The 22087-nt window shown below is 46.4% G+C and overlaps 1 protein-coding gene across 1 annotated transcript in view; it reads left to right on the top strand.

The window, feature by feature from the left end:
- The window catches only part of FBL (fibrillarin rRNA 2'-O-methyltransferase), a 65438-nt gene extending 43971 nt beyond the window's left edge, over positions 1 to 21467 (top strand). The window contains exons 8-9 of the mRNA XM_078655323.1: positions 18416 to 18561; positions 21043 to 21467. Coding sequence (XP_078511449.1) covers positions 18416 to 18561; positions 21043 to 21067 — 171 coding nt within the window. The 3' untranslated portion in view covers positions 21068 to 21467. The remainder of the gene's footprint in view (positions 1 to 18415; positions 18562 to 21042) is intronic.
- The last annotated feature ends 620 nt before the right edge of the window (positions 21468 to 22087 follow it).

Raw genomic sequence — 22087 nt, 5'->3', positions numbered from 1 at the left:
GACTTCTACGGTCACCACTTCGGCTATTACCTCACCTCTGATGTCTGTAAAAATGTTCTCATCACCTGTGAAGTCTTCGACGAAAACCAAGTTACCGACTGTCCCGTCATAGACGACGGCCCCGTCTACCAAAACTTCCGGTCCGTCGACGACAATCCCGTAGACGAAACTAACATCGTCGACCAAGGTCTCGACGACCTCGTCGGCGAAGACACCATCGACTCCCTTGTCGACGAAGGGCTCGTCGACGAAGACACCATCGACGCCCTCGTCTACGAAGGGTTCGTCGCCAAAGACACCATTGACGACCCCGTCGACGGCAAAATCATTAGTTCCGTCAACGGACAAGCCATCGACGGTTCCGTCGACTGAGAACCCAATAACAATGGCTTAATCGTCATCGACTACGACAACAGCAGTGGCATCTGCTCATCTGTTGCCCAGTTCTACCCCGACGAGGGTCCAATATACGCATTTTCAAATGAAAACTTATCAGAGGCGAGATTATTCTCACATTTCTCCACTCTTACCATCACACCTTTTGGAGACATATGTGGAGGAAGATTCAGATGATGATGATGAAGAGGATGAGGGTCCTTTTGGGATTACCCGTCTCAATTAAATATCAAATATCAGGAGGATGATGACCATGGTCATTATGCGCATGAGGATTTGTCGATGCCATATTAATCGCCCCATGCCAGACTTCCTCTATCGGAGGACACTAGTCAACTGCCATCTACTTTAATTCAGGATTTACAAGCAATGTTGGCAGACTATCGCCAGAGATTTCCTCCAACTCCAGTTGCACCTGCGGTGCCGCCTACCCCAGTTGACTTGCCAAGGCCTCCGTCACCGCGAGCATCATTGTCACCGAGACAGGATACTGTTTCCGTACCTCAAGATGACACGGATACTTCTTCTCATGATGGCAGGGAAGAGGGCCAATTGCCGGATAATACACCTATTGATCCGTGGGAGGATTGTCATTCCTATGCCTTCACCGCCTGCGCCCCGCCCATCAGATTCTCCACCTGAGGATATTGGCGGATTTCATATCATTATGCAGCGTGCTGCTAATAGATTTGAATTGACCGTCACAGTTGAGCAGTCTAACTGCTTTTTACATGACTTTAAAGAGGGATATCGCAGAGTTACCAGAGCTATCCCCATTATTGAATATATATGGAAGGAGGGCCTCAACATCATGAAAACGCCCGCTTCCATTCCTGCAGTCCTTCCAAGAATAGAGAAAAAGTATCGCGCACCATCGGACACTCCATCTTGCTTAATAGGTCACCCTCGACCAGACTCTGTCATATCCCAGGCTGCACAGCAGAAGTCCAAGAATCCTTCTGCTCCCATTTCAACACCACCTGACAAGGAAGGCAGGAGATTGGATGCCATTGGGAAGACGTTCTCTGCAAATGCAGCAGCCTCCATTAAAGCTGCTAATTCGTTGGCTATCCTGGCCCGTTATGACAGGCAGATGTGGTCCGATCTGTCTGAGTTCGTTGATTTGGTCCCTGAGGATCGTCAGCAGGAGGTGCGCAGGATCGTACTGGAGGGAGAAAGGGCAGCTTCACAGATCGTTGATTGCGCCCTTGATATTTCAAACAACAACTTCAGGCAATTGGCAGGAGCAGCAGTCCTCGGGCGTCAAGGTTGGCCCAGGGCTACCACCTTCAGGCCTAAGGTCCAAGCAAAAATCTTGGACATGGCGTACGATGGGGATTCCCTTTTTGGAAAACACATCGATGACGCTTTGCTGGCAATAAAGACAGATACGGACACAGCTAAATCCCTTGGTACCCTGCACTACAAGAGGGGATCCTTTAGAGGAGCTAGAGGCCGCGGTTACTCCTCCAGGGGAAACTAATCCAACCAGCAAAATCGCCAATACCATTCTCAGTACAAACAACCGTACTATCAATCTTCTTACAGACAGCCTGCCTCCGGTTCTTTCTCTCGTCAAGGAGGGAAACGGCGCTCAAACAATCAAGGGCATGACTCCAACAAGCGCCAATGAGCTTTGCCGAACGTCAGCCATTCATCCTCCCCTTCCCGTGGGCGCCAAGATTTCCACCTTTTACCAACAATGGCAGACAATAACTTCGGATCAGTGGGTCCTGGATCTTGTCAGGAATGGACACACTCTGGAGTTTTTACAGAAGCCACCAACAGCGCCGCCCAGGGGTCCCCCTCGTCTTCACTTACTCTTCAAAGAGGCCTTAAAGATGCTACACAAGAATGCAATAGAACGAGTTCCTCCTTCTCAAAAAGGGAAAGGATTTTATTCTCGCTTCTTCCTCGTAGAGAAAAATTCAGAAGAGTGGAGTCCAATACTGGATCTACGCAAACTCAACAAATATCTAAAGAAACAAAGTTTTCGCATGGTAACGTTGACGGACATTCTGAATGGTCTCAACAGAGGGGACTTTATGGCTTCTCTGGATCTGCAAGACTCCTACTTCCACATCCCTATTCACCCAAAACACCGCAAATGCCTAACTTTTGCAGTGGCTGGCGTCCACTTTCAATTCAAGGTGCTTCCATTCGGCCTCAAATCGGCCCCCAGAATCTTCACCAAATGTTTAGCCCCGGTGGCAGCAATGCTGAGGTCACAGGGAATACAGGTTTTCCCATACCTCGACGACTGGCTGTTAAAAGGACCATCGAGAAACTCCACAATGGAAGCGGTCAGGAGTTCCCTCTCCCTCTTCTCAAATCTGGGACTGACCCTCAATTCGAACAAATCTCAGCTTCAACCACGCCAGGAGTTGACCTTTTTGGGAGCTGTGTTGAACACATGCCAGTGCAAAGCGTTCTTGACTCAGGAGCGTCAAAACAAACTGTTAAAACTAGCAAAACAAATATTTGCAAGAAGATCACTTTCAGTTCGGATGTTTGCAGAGGAGCACATCCCTAGAAGGGAAGCAATCAGCCTCATCCCTATGGCGAGACTCAGAATGAGGCCGTTACAGGAGGAATTACTTCGCCAGTGGAGGCAAGTCGACGGATCGTTCGACGACCGCATCAAAGTAACTACCAAAATGAAGCAAGCCCTTCTTTGGTGGTCGAAGGCGCACAATTTGTCACCGGGCCTCACTTTTCTCCAAGACATTCCAGAGTTCACCCTAACTACGGATGCTTTCATGGAAGGTTGGGGAGGTCCCCTTCAGGACCTTCAGATCCAGGGACGATTGTCTCGTCAATACCGGCAGAAACACATCAACAGCCTAGAGCTGAGGGTCATTTTTCTGTCCCTGCAAGCCTTCCTTCCAAGGATTGCGAATTCGTCCGTGCTGGTGCGTACGGACAATACCACCAGCATGTACTATATCGACAAACCGGGAGGAACAAAATCTCTCACCCTGTCGCTGGAGGCTCAGGAGATGTGGGAATGGGCCCTACACCACGGCATATCCCTCTGAGCAGAGCATGTGCAAAGCGTCCAGAACTCTCTAGCCAACAACCTCAGCAGAGCTTTCACGGGCTGTCACGAATGGGAGCTCGAACAACATCAAGTACAGAGGATCTTTCAAACATGGGTAACACCAATGCTGGATTTGTTCGCCACACAGCAGAACAGCAAATGCCTGTTTTATGCCAGCAGGTTTCCTCAACAGGGGTCAAGGGGAAATGCCCTTTTGATGAAATGGTCCGGAATATTTGCGTACGCTTATCCTCCGATTCCGCTCATCCCGAAAGTACTGCAAAAGATGAAGAGGGAACATTGCACTCATCTTCATTGCTCCCCGTTGGGCAAGGCAGTATTGGTTTCAGGAGCTCCTTCTGCTCTCTCAGCAGCCTCCACTTCGTCTCAAGCCGACAGTGTCAATGTTAACAAGAGAGGGAGGCCAGATCCAACATCCGGATCCTCAATCACTGCACTTGCACGCTTGGCTCCTGTCTTCCTAGAGTTCAAGGATCTTAACATCTCCTCAGACTGCAGGGCGATCTTATCACAGGCCCGTGCGCAAAGTACCATCAAGACATATCGTTTTAAGTGAAAACGATTCTGCTCATGGTGTGAAGAAAATAATGTTCATCCACTTCAAGCTCCCCCTGAAGCCATCCTTCCATATCTGCTGTCTTTAGCTAGGGCTGGACTCGTTTTTTCGTCCATTAAGGTGCATCTGGCGGCGATATCCAGGTTCAGGAAGAGTTCCAACAAACCATCCTTATGTTCATCATCTTTGATCAAACAATTCCTTAAGGGGCTATTCCGAGCTTTTCCACCAGTTCATCGTCCTCCTCCGTGGGATCTTAATATTGTTCTCTCTCAACTTCTAAAAAGGCCTTTTGAACCTATTCACAAGGCGTAGCTAAAGTTTCTAACTTGGAAAGTGGCTATCTTACTGGCTCTCACTTCAGCCCGCAGAGTCAGTGAGATACAGGCCTTTACTATTGCACAGCCTTTCTTACAATTCTCTAAAGACTTTGTTACGCTTAGAACCAACCCAAGATTCATTCCAAAAGTACCAACTCAATTCCACATCAATCAACCGGTCAAACTCAGAACTTTTTTCCCGGATCCTAAAACTCCGGTGGAGAAGGTTTTACATTCTCTGGATGTGAAACGGTGCCTGAAGTTTTATCTTCAAAAAACAAAGGACATCCGCAAATCTAATCAACTTTTTGTTGCTTATGGTCGAGCCACCTTGGGTCAAGCTGTGACAAAGGCAACTATAGATAGATGGTTGTCTTCTACGATTATCTTCTGTCATGACAAAGCTAACAAACCTAACGAGAAAGGTTAAAGCGCATTCCACCAGAACAATGTCAGCGTCAACTGCCCTTTTCGCTGGAGTGACGCTGGAGAACATTTGCCGAGCTGCTACGTGGAAAAGTGTGCACACTTTTACGAAGCAGCTCATGATGATACAGCAGTTGGAGAAGCGGTGCTGCAGCATCTTCTTCACTAAGGTTAGACTCTTTATAGTCTTTTCTTATTCATTTGACTGTTTTAAGCATCTGTATTTCATTATGATTTAGCATTTTCAAACGCTATCCTATATGTAATGTACTTATGAAGGTTTTTGATGCATATGTTATGTAAACAAGTTTGTGCTCTATCTTCCTGGTTGTGTTGGGGTGTATATGATTTATTTTGTCTCCCACCTTCCTCTAACGACAGACCTGATGTCATTGCTTGCTACTCTGATTCAGGCATGTGAATCTATGAAAGATACCCCAATACTGGATAAGAAAACAAGTTACCTGTAACTACAGTTATCCAGTATTGGTATCTTTCATAGATTCACATGCACCCACCCTCCTCCCCGGCACGGCAGTTCTCTTTTATGGATACTCATTCTCACTTGTGCTGGGAAAATCTGAGGAGAACTGCCTGAGCTGGGAAGGTTCTAGAGGGTGAGGACAGCTGATTGGCCGAGGCTACTATTTCAGGTCTTTTTACATAATGATGTAGATAGGCTGCTAAGTTTTGAGGCCTAGTTAGGCCCTTAGGCTTTTCCAGCCTACTACAAGAAATTTTTAGGCACTGCTATTGTATATACTTTTACCGTGGGACTCCCGCCTCGACGACGGGGAATGATTCAGGCTTGTGTGTGGGTCTAGTTATAAGGGGAAAGAGATTCATAGACCCTGAAGCCTCACACAATGCAGTGGTTTCTGAGTTCTCTAAGTTGTCCAAATGGACATTGAAATCTCCTAAGACCATAAAATGTTTAAATCTACATGCAAGTGGCGCTATTACGCTAGTCATCTCCCTTAAAAAATGGTCCAGCATGTCCCGGGGAACGATAGATAAGGGCTCCCGTCGGTGATTGTTGGGCGGATATAGTGCAATGAAAGCCAAAGCGCTCAGCTCGCTCAATTTCGTCCATGGGGATTAATTTGGCCGGGATTACATTTTTAATAATCATTGCAATATCTCCTCCTTTCCTCGTGGAACGGTCCTTCCTCAAGATATAATAGCCTAGAGGAATAGCTGTTGCCAAAGTGGGGTTTGAAGTTTCCGAAAGCCAGGTTTCTGTTATACATAAGATGTCAGGCCTAGAATCTACTATCCCGTCATAAATATGCTGGGTGTTCTTATTCAGGGAGCATACATTAAGTAGGAAAACCCTAATATTGTCCTGCCCATGTGTCATGTCCCCTTTCCCACCCCCAATCTTCTCTCTAATAATGGGCCCGGCTTCTCAAATTGGGTGCCCGGAGCTGGTCCAGTTGCACATGCTACACTTCCAAAATCTACTCTCCCCGTCTAGTTTGATACTATCCCAAATGGAGAGTAAGGTGCTATCTACTTTTACCTCTACCTACCTTTTGGGGTTGCACTGGACTCTGTGCACACTATACCTCATTTTGGTATAGTATATACAGAGCCAGCTTCCTATACAGGCTGCTTGTGGTGCAGTCTCATTGCTCTTTGGTGGCCCTCTTCAGTGCTGATCTTAACCCCCAAGGCTTTGGTTCCTGATCGCAGGTACTTAACTTTAACCAGTGCCTCTTCGAACTGGCCCCATTCTCCATATGTCTGTATTGGACCCAGTGACCTCTGCATCCGGTTGCGCCAGTGTCGATGGTAGTGCAGTACCTACCTTGGTCAGACCACGGCCCAGTGTTGACCCAAACCCCGGAGACTGAACTTGAGACCCGCTTACTTAACTGTAATGAAATTAAATCCAGTATTTGTAAAGTGCACAATTACCCGAGGGTGTCAAGGCACTGGGTGCCGTCAGGAAGATTAAATGAGCTATTTCCCAGAGTCACATGGTGCTGGACTAACCTGCTGCTGGCACCGGGGATCAAACCGAAGTCCGGCGCCCTAGCCGCTGCACCACGTCCCTTGTAAGTTACTCACCTGTCTGTATCCCATAGTACAATACAATGAGAGACCAATGCAATCCTAAGTGTGATCTGCATACAAATTACCTCCTGTATTGGAAAGCATTCCTTGCACATGTAAGGTATTGTTTGATTCCATATAAAACCTTTTTCCAGTAATTGAAAGTATTGCATAAAAGTCTACCTACCTGTGACTGAGTTCAACTTGGTTCCTAGAAATAAAAATAATTAAGTCCTACTTTTCTACTAACATTGGCCTGGAGTCTGTTGAGTGTTTCTGCCTTGTAGGAGTATGTGCACCAAATACCGGTGCGAAGGTGGATTCCCTGAAAGGACCGAGTCGGCATGCACCACTGAGGAGGATGGCTGAGGGGCCGTAGCGCACCAGCGTGCCCTGAGTCAGCAGAAGGAATACATCCCCCCCCCTCGCGCAGACACGATGTGATGGCTCGACGATCGATAACCAACCCTCCTCTGTCGTCTCCGGGAGCCGCAGTGCTCTATACCGTGCCGCGGCGGCTACCTGCAGCCTGGTGTGTGAGCGCGGCTGCAGGTGCGGCAGCATGTCACCCGCGGGCGCGTCCCCGCACCAGTCCCTACACAGACAAATTGGCAATTACAGCGTTCCATGAGAAAAGCGCGCGGTTTCCTAGTTGCTATTGATGTGCAGGTGCTAGGAGGGATTCACATATCGGGGCGCTTGCCAAATGCCACGGAAAACGCAGCTCGAGGAGCGTGGGGCACTTCGCGCGAGGCACGAAGTAAAGTCATTATGTCAGCTACTAGTGACACGATAAACAGTCTTGCAAAATAGTTATGTCCGCAAATTTAGCCTTTTATAAAACTTATTGGAGTGTTACCATCCGCTAGCACAGCCAAAAACATCGCTCGGAAAATAGCAGCAGTTCACAAAATTACTTTGTGTGTGACCTTTCCCTGACAGTTCAGTCGTTGGACAATCTTAAGATATTTCTTTGAACTTCTTCCTTAACCCAAAAAGGTAGGCCTGTGGGTCAAGGGCCTGGTTTCACAGCAACCTGGATGGGGGAGGTGGTCACTTGTTGTCTGACGTTAGGCATCGAAACGTTTGTTAGACTGATGGATTGGTAAACCTAGCGCTGCTAACGCACTTAAGCAGCCTGAGGTGAAGAAGAGCAGCTGTAGCTCGGAACTTGGCTAGTTCTGCCTGACGGAGCTTGCTGGATTCTCTCAGGGGACCGTGAACAGGCCCTGGTGAGCCGGGGGAGAGGTGCGGTGCTCCGGGCTGACTGCCCACGCTCCTTTCCCCTGGTGCTGCAGCCGCTCATCCTTCGAGCTGGCTGTGCTTCCCCAGTCTCCCCTGAAACCGCTGACTGTCTCAGGTGAGGGGGCCTGGCGGTCTTGCCCCGGTGCTGATGCGCTCCCCTGGAGGAGGATGAGCCGGTCCTGGGGCTCCGGATCTCTGAGCAACAAACACCAGCTGTAAGTTTAGGGTTGGGGACAAGTTTCGGAGTAGAGGCAAATAAGTGCAGGGGCGAGGAGGTTCTATTTCGATTGGTATTTCATATGCCATAAGTGCCGTGCTTTAACGAGGTGCTTCACTGTGATCTTACGTGAAAGTTGGGTGAAGAGCCAGAATAGGTGTGACATCGAGCCAGGCCAGGTACAGAATCGAGATCATTTATTGAAATAACACTACCGATATGTACGGGCTAAGTGCGACGGCGAGTGCAGACACAAAGGTGCTGCCTAAGCCATAAAATCTTGCTCATTGTGGTCACCCCTTCAGGAGATAAGAAACCACTTTAAAATCTGGTGTAGCAGTAAGCAAATGCATAAGATAGGTACAACACTGAAATTGTGCACTGGAAAATGTCGTGTTTTTACAGGGCATTTAAGACCAGAGTGCAGAGAAAATCAGACCCTGTTAAAGAACTTTGCGGATTTGAAGATCCTGGAAGAGATCTATAACAAAGATACTATAGTAACCCAGGGCCCGATAACATTTCTTGTTAATGAAGAAACAAAGGAGAGGTTTTCTGTATAAGCAATTAAGAAAACAATTGAAATGTTGAAACTTACAGGTGCAGCTGGACTAGACAATTTATCTGCTGTAATAAATAAAGCAAATATCACCAGGTGGTCCAGCTAGCTTCACATCCTTTTTCATGAAATTCTCCTGACAGGAAGATTCCCGGATAGTTGGAAGGGACGGTAATTAAACCCATAAACAAACAAGCATTGAAAATGCAACATGTCTTGCCTTTTATTAAGTTAAAGCCGTTTGCTTTGCAATACCATTAGCAAAGCAAATGGCTTTAACTTAATCAAAGGCGAGCCCTATTGCGTTTTCAATGCTTGTTATGCATTTGGAAGCAGTCATGGGTTTCACCATGAGACACTCCTGTGTGGCCTTGGGAGTTCCTGCGGCATTAGCATGTGGGGAATTTTGCAGGGTGGAGCTTTAGAAACTCTGCCCCATTTCTCAAATCCTTGATTCGCTCAAAATGTCTGAGGCCTTCACTCAGCCATGTGGTTATACAAGAGTCCATGGTTTCTTCATCTTGGATTCGAACTAAATTTTAATGACCAATGTTTAGCCCCTTTGCCCTTACCACTGCGTCTCTTTCCCTGCAGTGTGATGACATTCGATATTTATAGTGGGAAGCACCTCCCACTACAGGCAGGAGACTAGGGGCTGGCAACAAGAGACTGGCAAAAGGATCTTGCTCCAGATGGGTTGTGCTCTGCATTAATATGCTACGCAGTGGCCAAGAAGAAACCTCTTGAAGGCTTGCAAGCTGATTCTACCAGAGCTAAAGCTGTGACCATTGGGTTAGCACTTGGAAGTTCCAGTCATGGGCATATTCCAGACTGCAACATGGGCCTCCTGGTACATGTTTACCAAACATTACTGTCCGTACAGTCTGGTCTGTAAAGATGGGCACTTTGCCCACTTCTCCCTGCAGGACTTCCTTGTATGGATTTTGTCTACAGTTCCACCTCTGGGCAGGTATTGCTCAGGTATTTATGTAAAAGTAAGGAATCTGCGGCTAAGTCTCTATCAGATGAACATGTTTTGCAGCGTGAATCTTTCTGGATTCACTATGCTGTGCATATTCCGCAATCTGGTGGTTGGGTCCGGAATCGTAGTCTTTTTTTTTAGGTCTCGCGACCTATCAATGCGCATGCGCATTGAGCGGAGCGAGATATAAAGGGGCTTAAACAGAGCTTACCGAGATCGGGTGATTCCATGCAGTGCCCGTGAAAGCTCGCTCAATGCGCATGTGCATTGCCATAAAAAGCGCGTGCACAGACACCAGCCCCCCTCCCACAGTCATCCCCCAGCGTGCGCTGTGCCAACAAGCCTTTGAAGTGAAGCTTAGCTTCACTTCAAAGGTATCCGCTACCCCGCCCCCTGCTTCACACGTTTCTTGCATTTCTCAATCTCCTCCCTCGCCTCCCTCTCCCTTCAGCGTGCCTTCAGCCTCCATCCTTTCTTTCCCTCTTCCTTGTTTTTTGACGTCTCCCTTTTGTGCGTTTCCCCCTATGCTGCGCTCTCTGCCTCTGGTCTTCATCCATGTCCTTGTGAGCTAATCCCTCTTTTGTGTTCCTTTTTCACCCGTTTGTTTCTCCCCCATTTACGTGTTGCAATCTCTCCCGTTTGTTAGTTCCTACCACGTTCCTCTCTCTATCCCTTTTGTGCGTTTCCCCCTATGCTGCGCTCTCTGCCTCTGGTCTTCATCCATGCCCTTGTGAGCTAATCCCTCTTTTGTGTTCCTTTTTCACCCGTTTGTTTCTCCCCCATTTACGTGTTGCAATCTCTCCCGTTTGTTAGTTCCTACCACGTTCCTCTCTCTCTGTTTGCTCCCTTCTGTATTCCCTACACCAATACCATGGGAAAACCACCATACCCAGGAATTCACAATTAATTCAAAGGGAGACACTGGAATTCAACCCAAATCTGATGCTGAAATCTTGAACGTTAGCAGCTTCTCACATTCCTCTCATTGCTTCCCCATCACAGAAGCTACAGGACGATAAAGAAAGTATATGGCATGTGCATGGTAGAGTGTGTTAGCGTTTTTTCTTAGAGCTTTATGGTTTGGATCTTGCACAATCAGGTGGATTCAATTTCACAACTGACTCTGGTCAACCAATTAATACAGTCATTAAATGTGAAGCACATTAGGTTCCACAAGAAAGGCAGAGAATATTTAAGTTTCAAACTATGAAGATTTATTAACGGTTAATCGCTTAAAGTAAACAAAAATCAAGGTGGTATTGATTAATCAAAATATGAATGCATCAAATAATTAATAAATGTGCACACTTCTAGAGCGCATGGCTACTCAGAGTGTCCTGGTGCTGCAGGCACAAGCAAATCAAGGGACAAGATCGTAACAAAACTAAACAAGTGGATTTTTACGAAAACACTCCTCATTCAGCATGTTTCTAAGATAACAAGCATTGGCATAGCCAATAGGTCTCGCCTTTGGGACCTTACAAGTGTTTATCCATGCAACAGTTGATGTTGTTGCACCAAGGATATTGTGCTGCACAACTAAATACTTATAAGGTCCCAAAGGCGAGACCTATTGGCTATGCCAATGCTTGTTCTCTTTTATTTTTTTTTTTGGTCGTAGCCCAGGTGGGCGTCTACGTCCCACCATTTGGTGTACCTTCAGTGACGTCGGCGTGCTTCCGGCGGAAGCTACCACCTTGGGCGCCATCTTCAGATTATTTTTTCCGCCGTTGGGTCTGGATCGTTGCGTGAAGCTCCAGACGTTTTGGAGGAGAAAAGAAGAAAATACAGCAACTCTTCAACGGTAAAGACCTGAGAAGATCGGGAGAAGAGGACCATCAGAGAAGAGACGACGAAGAAAGGAAAGAACTTCGAGATCTTCGTCCTTGGAGGAATGCGCACACAGGGAGCCCCCTGAGCGCAGGGATTTACAAGACACCCTTAAAATTCTGCAAAAACTGCCACCACAAGTTCGCGCAGAAGGACCAGCACCCGGTCTGCAACCTCTGCCTGCCAATCGACCACGAGAGCAGAGACTGCAACGCCTGCTCCGTCTTCAAGCCGAAGACACTCCGAGTTCGAGAGAGACAGAGGACAGCTCACCACACGATGCAGGGCAAGGGCCAGGCCCGACTCTTTATGAACTGGGCCTCTCCACCGACGAAGAGGACAACATCGCCGAAGGTCCAGATGACTTCACGGTCGCAGAGACCGATAAGAAAACTCCTGACAAGGTAGGAGAGTCTACGACCCCGAAAACCCCCACAGGGTCTCGAAAGCCAGAGGCAGACTCTCGAAAGTCAGAGCCCAGAGCCTCGAAAGGAGCACTGGCGCCGAAAACTTCGACGACCGAAGCTGCATCCTCCGAAAAAGAGCCCAGCGGATCCTTCGAGAAGGACTCCCGGAGGCCGAAGACCATCGAAAAGCAAAGGTCATCGAAGCAAGCCCCCGAAAAAGGGTCCTCGACTTCGAAGGAAAAGGAGCCGAAGAAAGTTTCGACGACGCCGAAAAGAGCAGCCGAAACGCTCGACGACTAGCAGGCCGCAGAGATGCAGAGAAAGAAAAGAAGGCTCGAGGCCGAAATGGAGAACATCCTTCAGAGAAAGAAGGACTTTCATGAAAAAATGAGAAGTTACAGGATCCCCTCGAAACCGGCACCGGCCGTCGCTGAGGTACAGGAGCTCGAGGAGTTCGACGTCGAAGAGACGCCGAAAACTCCGGATCCCTCGGAGCACGAAGAGGAAGAAGACATCTACTACACAGAAGGGGATTACGGGGAGCAGCAGTCAAGCTACGGCTCAGGTTCCTTGACGGCCCAAGACCAGGAATGGCAGGACATAGAGGCCGAAAACCCAGAGGAGGCTGTGGAAACATACCCCTTGAGGCCTTTGCCACCGGATGACATTGGGGCATACAATGAGGTGGTCAGGAAGGTGGCAGCAGCTTATGGAGTTAAGCTGGAAGAGGAGAAGCCAAAAGCAGATTTCCTGCTGGAGACATTGCTCCCCATACAGACAAGAAGCCAGTTCTTGACCATGCTAAAGAGTATCACAGACCAGGGGAAGGAAGCCTTCAAGGACCCGGCTACATGCAGATCAGTAACACCGAGGACGGAGAAGAAATACAAATTCTCCTCCCAGGACCCAGTTTACATCAAGGGATCCGTCACAGCAGATTCAATAATCGCTGCAACGGCCAGAAAAAGGGCAAACGTCCCAACATCATCTGGACCTCCACCTGACAAGGAAAGCAGGAGGATGGATCTAACTGGCAGGAAAATAGAGGAACGCCGCAACGCACTGGCGGATGGCGAACTCCAACCCCCTCCTGAAAAAGCATCAATACCAGCATTGGGATGAGATGGGCCAATTGCTCAAGCACCTCCCGGAACAATACCGTGAGAGGGCATCACACCTTGTGGAAGAGGGGAAAAGCATCGCTAACTCGTGCCTGAAGACTGCCTTGGATGGGGCAGAACCATCCAGCAGACTGATGGCTATAGGCATCAGCGAGAGAAGGCAAGCCTGGCTCAGGATCTCAGGCTTCAAGGCTGAGGTTCAGAACAACATCCTGAACACACCCTTCAACTGTGAAACACTGTTGGGAGCCCCAGTTAATGAGAAGCTCACCCAACTGAAGAAGAACGAGACGGCAAGGTCCATGGGGGCCCTGCAGTTCAGGGGGATGAGGAGGGGCACTCCTACACGGAGGCCGAACGGCAGAGGTGGAAGTCAGCGAGGAGATTCACACCAGAGTTTCCACCAGGGGCAACAGAGTGACAACCAAGGTCACCAGGGCCAGCAGAGGCAAAGCTGGAACTACCAGAGCAGGGGCCAGTCCTTTCGATCAAGAGGAAATGGACGGGGCCAGAGAAGGAGAGGCGGTGAACAACCCCCCTCTAAGTGACTTCACACGGAAAAAGGTGCTCTCCCACTCGAACCCTCCGGGGGAGGAGCACGGGAAAACAAAGAGGAGAGGGCTACACAGACCAGACACAAAGGAACATGTGACGCCAGTAGGAGGAAGATTGAGATTTTTTCTCCAGGAGTGGAGAAAAATAACAGACAAGTGGATACTCAACATTATGCAGTTCGGATACTGCATAGAGTTGGAAAAGAGACCACCAAACAGAAAGCCAAAGAAGAGAGAGCACTTTGGAAGAGAGCTGCGATTACTGCAAGAGGAAGCTCAAGAACTCCTCCTCAAAGTGGCCATCAACGGGTTCCATTCAAAGAACGGAACAAGGGAGTGTACTCAAACTATTTCCTGGTGCCAAAAGTGGACAAAAGTCTAAGACCCATCCTGGACCTACAGTTCCTAAACAAATACATAAAAACTCAAATTCAAAATGACGTCCATACAAGAGGTCATCCCACAGATAAAGGCCGGGGACTTTTTGTCCACCATAGACCTCAAAGATGCGTACCTTCACATCCCCATGAACCGGCAGCATAAGCACATGCTAAGATTCACAGTGAACAAGGATCTCTACCAATTCACGACCCTGGCATTCGGCCTAAAGTCCGCACCAAGGGTGTTCACCAAATGCCTCGCGGCAGTGGCCGCACATCTAAGAAGAAAGGGGATACACGTGTACCCCTACCTCGACGACTGGCTCATAAAGGCAAGCTCTTACAGGACATGCAAAGATCATGCAGAGCAGGTGACCAGAACGCTAGCAAGCCTGGGATTCTCCATACACTGGGGAAAATGCTCGATGGAACCAGAGCAAGTGAAAATCTTCCTGGGAGCTCAGATCGACACCGTCCAATGCAGGGTGTTACCCAGCGAAAAGAGAACGCTCAGCCTACTGAGGGAGAAACGTCACTACCAGAAGGGGCGAGCTCTGACAGTGAGGACTGTGAGCAAGATCTTGGGTATGATGGCGTCATGCATACACCTGGTCCCAATGTACGCCTACAAATAAGACCACTCCAAGAGTGGCTGCAACAGCAGTGATCACAAGCTACAGGAAGTTGGGAGGATCTAGTGGTTGTAACGCACAGGGTGCAGGAAGAAATAAGGTGGTGGACCAAGGAAAGAATAACAGTAGGGAAACCTTAACACCACCGGACCCAACAGTGACCATCACCACAGACGCATTCCAGAAGGGATGGGGCGCACACATGAACAGGCTCAAAGTGAGGGTTCTGTGGAGCCCTACAGATGCAGTGACACATCAATTACCTGGAATTGAAAACAGTGTTGCTAGCCCTCAAGGCTTTTCAGAAACACCTGTACAACCAGAAGGTACTAATACAAACAGACAACACCACAACGATGTTTTACATAAACAAACAGGGGGGAACTCAATTATTCCCTCTGTCAAGCTTGGTACAGGAGATCTGAAAATAGGCTATACCGCTAAACATAGACCTGCTAGCCATACACCTGCCAGGGAAGGACAATGTAGAAGCGGATTGGCTCAGCAGGCAGACTTCAGCGTCCCACGAGTGGGAACTCAATATTCAGGAAACGGAGACTATTCAGGAGATGGGGCACACCAACAATAGACCTGTTTGCAACACGCCGGAATGCAAAATGCCAATACTTTGCATCCAGGCAACCAGAGGCTCTATCGCAGGGGAATGCCCTATGGATAAGCTGGTCAAAAACATTTGCCTACGCTTTTCCCCCGATACCACTGATCCCCAGGGTTCTCAACAAATGCATGGCGAGCAACATGACGCTCATCCTGGTGGTACCACAATGGGCCAGACAGACCTAGTGCTCTCAGATAATGATAATGGAGATGGCGCAGCCCCGCCGCCCCCCCCACACTTACACACGTTCTCAAAAAGAGACGACCTACTCTCCATGGAAAACGGAGAAGTTCTACACCCAGAGCCGGAGAGCCTCAACCTCTCAGCCTGGCTCCTGAGGACTTAGAGTTCGCACACCTAAAACTACTAGAGAGCACCCTGCGGGTGCTGCGAGAGGCAAGAAGGCCCAGCACACGCAAGTGCTATGGGGAGAAATGGAAAAGATTTACTCAATGGTGTTGCAAGATAAAACTCCATAGAAAACTGACCAGGGAATCCACGGTGCTAAGGTACCTCACGCACCGACTTAATGCTAAACTAAGCTCATCCTCGCTGAGGGTGCACCTGGCAGCGATTGTGGCATACACAAGAGGAGAAACAGGGAGAAGCTTCTTTACATCCCAAGTCATAAAAAGATTCTTGGAGGGGGCTAAAAGAATAGCGCCACCAAAGAGAATGCCGCCACCGGCCTGGAACCTAAATGTGGTACTGACGGAGCTCATGAAAGCACCTTTCCAACCCATCCACAAAGCATCACTGCAAATGCTAACGATGAAGACGGCCTTTCTGGTAGCAATCACCTCGCTACGAAGGGTGAGCGAACTGCAGGCACTTACACTGCAGGAACCCTACATCCAGATACACAGTGACAGGGTCGTGATGAGAACAGACCCACACTTCATGCCAAAGGTGGTGTCAAGGTTCCACATGAATCGGAGTATTCAGATCCCTAGCTTCTTCCAAAACCCCACTACAAGCGCTGAGAGGTCGCTCCACACCCTAGACGCAAGAAGGGCTGTGATGCACTACATTGAAAGGATGAAGTAACACAGGAAAACAAAACAGTTCTTCATATCCTTTGCAAACAGTTACATGGGCAAACCAGTGACTAAAAACACCATTGCTCGATGGATCGCACCGACAATACAATTCTGCCACAAACAAGCCGGCCAGGAGCTAACAGGAGGGGCACAGGCCCACTCCACCAGGAAGAAAGGAGCAACAATTGCTTTTCTGGCCAACGCACCAATTCAGGACATATGCCTGGCGGCAACATGGGCTTCAGTGCACACGTTCACTAAGCACTATTGCGTGGATGTACAGATGAACAAAGAAGCACAAGTAGGACAAAAGGTGCTTCAACATATATTCAACAACCAACGCTACTCTTCCACCCAACCGCCACAAAAGTAACGAAAACCGCTACAAAATCTATGCACAGCATAGTGAATCCAGAAAGATTCAAGCTGCAAAACGAATAGTTTCTTACCTCGTGTAGTTTTGCAGCTTGAAGATCTTTCTGGATTCACTAGCGCACCCACCCGCCTCCGCCAGAAAGATGAGGCTGGAGAAGAAGGTGGAAACGCAGAGAAAAGAAAGCAAGTTGAAGCTTACAAGATACGTGAAAAGAAATTACGTTGAAAAAACGATTAACAAACATAGCCATGGATTCACTACAAAGACAAAAAAGAAAAAAAGACAGAAAAAAGAATCCGAAGATGGCGCCCAAGGGTGGTAGCTACCGCCGGTAGCACGCCGACGTCACCGAAGGTACACCAAATGGTGGGACGTCGACACCCACCTGGACTACGACCAAAAAGAGAAAAAAGACTACGATTCCGGACCCAACCACCAGATTGCGGAATATGCACAGCATAGTGAATCCAGAAAGATCTTCAAGCTGCAAAACTACACCGACAGGTAAACTATTCGTTACCTTCGGTAATGCATTATTTAGTAGAAACTACATTTAACTGCACATTCCTTACCGATCCACACATCCTGACCACTCTGACAACTGATTTCTAGGGACATGACTGACCCTTTTCAGGGACCTAGTTTTACACACAAGTGGTCAGTGATGTTCATGGTTTCTAGCATGAAAAGTAACTGACAGCGTGTCTAGGTGGCCGCTCTATAGGTACCGCGACATCGCTTCCATCTCAGACTGCGTACACGGAGCTGATAAACGCCTCCTACTGGTGCGCAGGGCTACTGTTCCGAAAAATCTTCTGTGTCCAGTCTTGACACCTAAGCAAATTTAAAGGTAATGAATCTGCTGCTAGATCTAGTCTCTACCAGATAAGGCGTTGTCTAAGGTAACCTTGGTTTTTTTTCCATTTTAGATTAGTATTATATTCTTATTCGAACAATAAGTGCTATTGCATTTAATTTCAAACCCCTCTGCAATTGGTAAGCCTGTGTAAAGAGTTCCAGTCCTCCACGTAGAGATTATCATATGTTTAGTACGCCTGTATTTTTTGACGATGTCCTTTGTGAATTGGTGTTACAGGTAAGTAACATACTCCTACACTCTGATTACATATCTTATCACGATCTTTGATGTAAATTGCACACCTACTAACTACTGCTGCTGCAGTAATTAGAGGATGCAGTTACTCTAGCTTGCTCCTGTGGAATAGGGAATTGCTCAGAATTTCCACATGACTTCAGTATGTTCACAGAACACAAACCAGAATTGTATGCAGTTTACTCCAATGATTTGTCAGGCTTTACCTTTGGCAAATCGTAGAGGTAAACTCCAGAGCCTGGTGCAATTTGCACCTGACTTTATTTCTGCCATCAACCTGATATAAAGCCTGGTCTAAGAATTAAGACCACTACTTAACTGAAGGTGTTCATTTGAATGCACAGAAATCCATATTATGGACCGTTAACAAAAATGGATAAAAATACATTTTGAGCTGTCTGTCAAAGCTTAGTTGCTGGTTAGTTTTTAAGGCTGACAGATGTCGCTTTAAGGATTTAGAGCGGTGTTTTGAAAAGTTGCTAAAGATGGTTAAAGTATTGATCAGTGACTGTTTCCTTTCAGGCAAATTGTATAGATTCCACAGCAGCTCCTGAAGCTGTTTTTGCTTCTGAAGTAAAGAAAATGCAGCAGGAAAATATGAAACCACAGGAGCAGCTGACATTGGAACCATATGAGAGAGATCACGCAGTTGTTGTAGGAATCTATAGGTATGTGTGAGTATACTTGGATAGTTCACCTTTCACAACGAGAGCTTATCCACAGTCTGCAGGGTTTACTAGGAAAATGTTAAAAGGCTTTGCCTGTTTCATTGAAAATTAGATATGCTTTCACTCCACTGATTGCTTCCATTCCTGACTAGAAACACTAAATTCAGTTTGACTATGAAATACAAGACACTACTGTTTTTTTGCTCTAGGTACAGATTTGACTGCTCCCGTGAGGTTGTGCAGTGTAAACCTATTTAAAATGCACATGTTACACAATGTACTAATTGGGTCTGGACTTATTCTCAGTTTGTGAAGTAGATATTAATGACATTGAGCTTAAGCCTGCAGTGTTGCCGGATTTATTTTTTCTGCCATGGGGTTAGGAAGTAAGAAGATGTGAGTGCTATTGTACTGGAATGGAGAAGAGGGGATAGTCCTTATATGGCTGAAATGAATAAAACTTAAAATGATCAAAAACATGAATGATTTTCTTGTACTTAAGGAATTTATAGGGTCAGGGCCATAGAGAATGTGACTCTGAAAGTTTTTCTACGAGTTTGTTTCTAGGGTTTTCAATTCTAAAAATCTTCTGGGGGTCTACCTTTTGTCTCTTCAAAGGTTTGTGTGGCTAGATAAAAATGTACTGTGGAAATTACTCTTTAAACGAAAAACCGGTACTGAAGGACAGGTAGACTAATTTCAAAACCAAAGAAAGGGATGGTGTAATCATCATTGATTCTCTCTTGCATTGAAACTAGTAATGACGGTGCCAAAAAAGGTGACTGCTACAATGCCAGTCACTTAGTTTAGAAAATTGGGGCCCCTGCATAGAAGTTAACTTACCAAGTGCAAGGGAAATAACTATTCGTTATGAAACAGACTTTGGCAAGAGAAAATATACAAACGTGCAGGCATACTATATATATATATATATATATATATATATATATATATATATATATGTATATATATATATATATGTATATATATATGTATATATATATGTGTATATATATATGTATATATATATGTATATATATATGAGATTGCAATACATTGAATAACTTGAGAACCTCTTAGTCAATTTAGAGATGTGAGGGGTAGTAACCAATGGGCTGCTTACCCCTTGGGTCACTACTTCGCCCTGAAAGGGTTATGACCACTTCCCGTGGGAAGCGGTCATAACCCCGTCCTACATTTCCTAAGTGTGCCAACACAAAAATGGCCACTTTGAAATTTGTACCCGCCTCAGGTTAGACCACCAAGTGGTGGTACTAGCCTAGCGATGGGCACGTCTACCTGACTTGCTAATTATCCGCCCTGTCCATGTGTCATAAGGCTCTGGACAAAGGGGTTTGGCTTCCTCTCCTGAGAGGGGAGCCACATTTGCATTTCATAGGCGTTAACTTCTTTGAAGCATGCCTGCCTAGGAAGGATAATTAGTAGGTCAACCTGCAGGAGGGGTGTGACAGTCTCTGGCACTGAAATCAGTGTGGGCTTGTTAATATGTGATATTTGATGTATGTTTCAGTGAATCGTTATGTAACTGTGGAATTAGTTTTGACCCGTGCCTAGTACATACCTTAAGATTGCTTCCCTGCTCACTCGCCATATCCTGCAATAGAACTAGACAGCACAGGGGCATATCTGCTCATGCAGATATGTCTTCACACAATATATGATGCACCCTACCATAGGGCTCAAAGGCCTTCCCTTAGGGGTGACTTGCATTGATTAGATGCAGTGACTTTGGCATGACACACAGGGGTGTCATATAGTATTTTCACTCATGGTTTGCACCGTGTCATGCAGCCTGCTCTGGCAGACTGAATTTTGCATCTGGGTCCCTAAGTATGGCATAAGCTATGCTTGGCTAAGTGCACTGTTAGTCGAAAATCAGGTTCTAGTAGCTAAAAAGAACCGGGGTAAAGGTTGGGGGAAAAGGGAGGGGGGGTAACTTTAAAAAAAAAAAACAGTACTCTAAAAATTACCATACATTCTAAATTTGAATTGGTAGTTAATTGCACCCTTTATCATTGCCTTACATAGTGGCCATAGGATTTATTCTCTTGAAGAGAGTAAAACTTGCACAGTTTGAAAATTCGATGGAACTTTAAATTGACTTCCTATCTCACGACTTCAGTCATTTCCAGCGTTGCTGAATCTTCCTGTTTTTTTTTCCTTACGGCATATCCCACTTTGATGCCCGCTGCAGAAGCCGCATTGAGCTTACTACTTTGTTTATTCACGGTTTCAAAGGTTAAATGTTGCACTTGGAATATCACGGGTGAGTGGAATGAAAGGTGACTGGACAAACAGCAGTAATATACTCATTTGAAAACCTGCGATAGTATGATAAACCAAAGTCACCTGTCCTGTGTCGTGTCAGGATATAGTTAACAAGCGTTTGGGTGATGTTGTTTGGGTCCCTGTAGTTAAATGTCAATAACAGGTTTTTTTTGTTTGTTTTTATCCTTACAGACCACCACCAAAGCAGAAGAAATAAAGTTGAAATCTATTTAAATTTTAGGCCTAAAATATATATGCGGCGTGCTCCTGGGAGACAGATGAGCTTTTTATCCCAAACTCTCCACTAGAGACTGGTTTTGTGCCACACATCTTTCAGGTGGCCTCCAAGGACGTGTCTGGCTAAAAGACGTTTCTGGCTTAAGACTTTAGGCCAGTTTTCTGTATCTAAAATTGTAAATGATAAATTGTTACTTTTTTTGTACCAGTAATCCTACTGGATGCATTTGTATAAACTGTATGAAAGGTTTTTTTTGTAAAACATTTAAAATCCACTTGTTTGTTTTTGCCAAGCTTCCATGCTTTTTTGGTTCAGCAGCACAAGCTTGTGTAAAGAATTATAAGAAGTGTTTTTAAATAAAAATGAAAAATGAACCAAATCACTTGGATTTGTACTTTGTGGGGCTTATGAGGAAAGTATTAAATGATTATAACTGTTAAATGGAATGTGTTCTAAAAAATTGCTAATACGAGTTTCCCCTTGCTGATGCCGGTTTGTAGGTAATTAATATTGTGCACTCTAATGACATATGCCACTCTAGACCTTTGTCAAGGTAAGTCCACAAAGTTATTGAAGCCACTAGTCCTCCTCTTTCAATGTTGTAGCTGCAGGTCTCCCTTTTCAAAACAAAGAAAAGGTAAGCAGCTGCACCTTACATCCCCTTAAAAGTTACAATCAGTAGCAATGGATCACTTGCAGTGAAAAGAAAATAAATTCTATGTGGAAGATGGTTGTAATAAAATGAAGCTAGCAGATCACCACATATGACAATGGGCTAAGCAGGCCCGTTTTATTATTGCCGTGTTCGAATTTCAGTGCAGTCTATATTGGCCATTGTAGGTAGAGGAGACTTTATTCCATGCTAATAATAATGCAATTCCCAAACCTAGCCATTGAGAATAAGCCTTCACTGGGGAAAACACAACTGGTGTACAGAGTTTTAAAATGTGCATTCCACAAACTACAAAAATAGTGACCGAGGTAAATTGTTTCATAAAG

Source organism: Lissotriton helveticus, chromosome 7 (genome assembly GCF_964261635.1).
Source record: "Lissotriton helveticus chromosome 7, aLisHel1.1, whole genome shotgun sequence".
NCBI lineage: Eukaryota > Metazoa > Chordata > Amphibia > Caudata > Salamandridae > Lissotriton > Lissotriton helveticus.
This window is presented reverse-complemented; position numbering and strand designations above follow the sequence as displayed.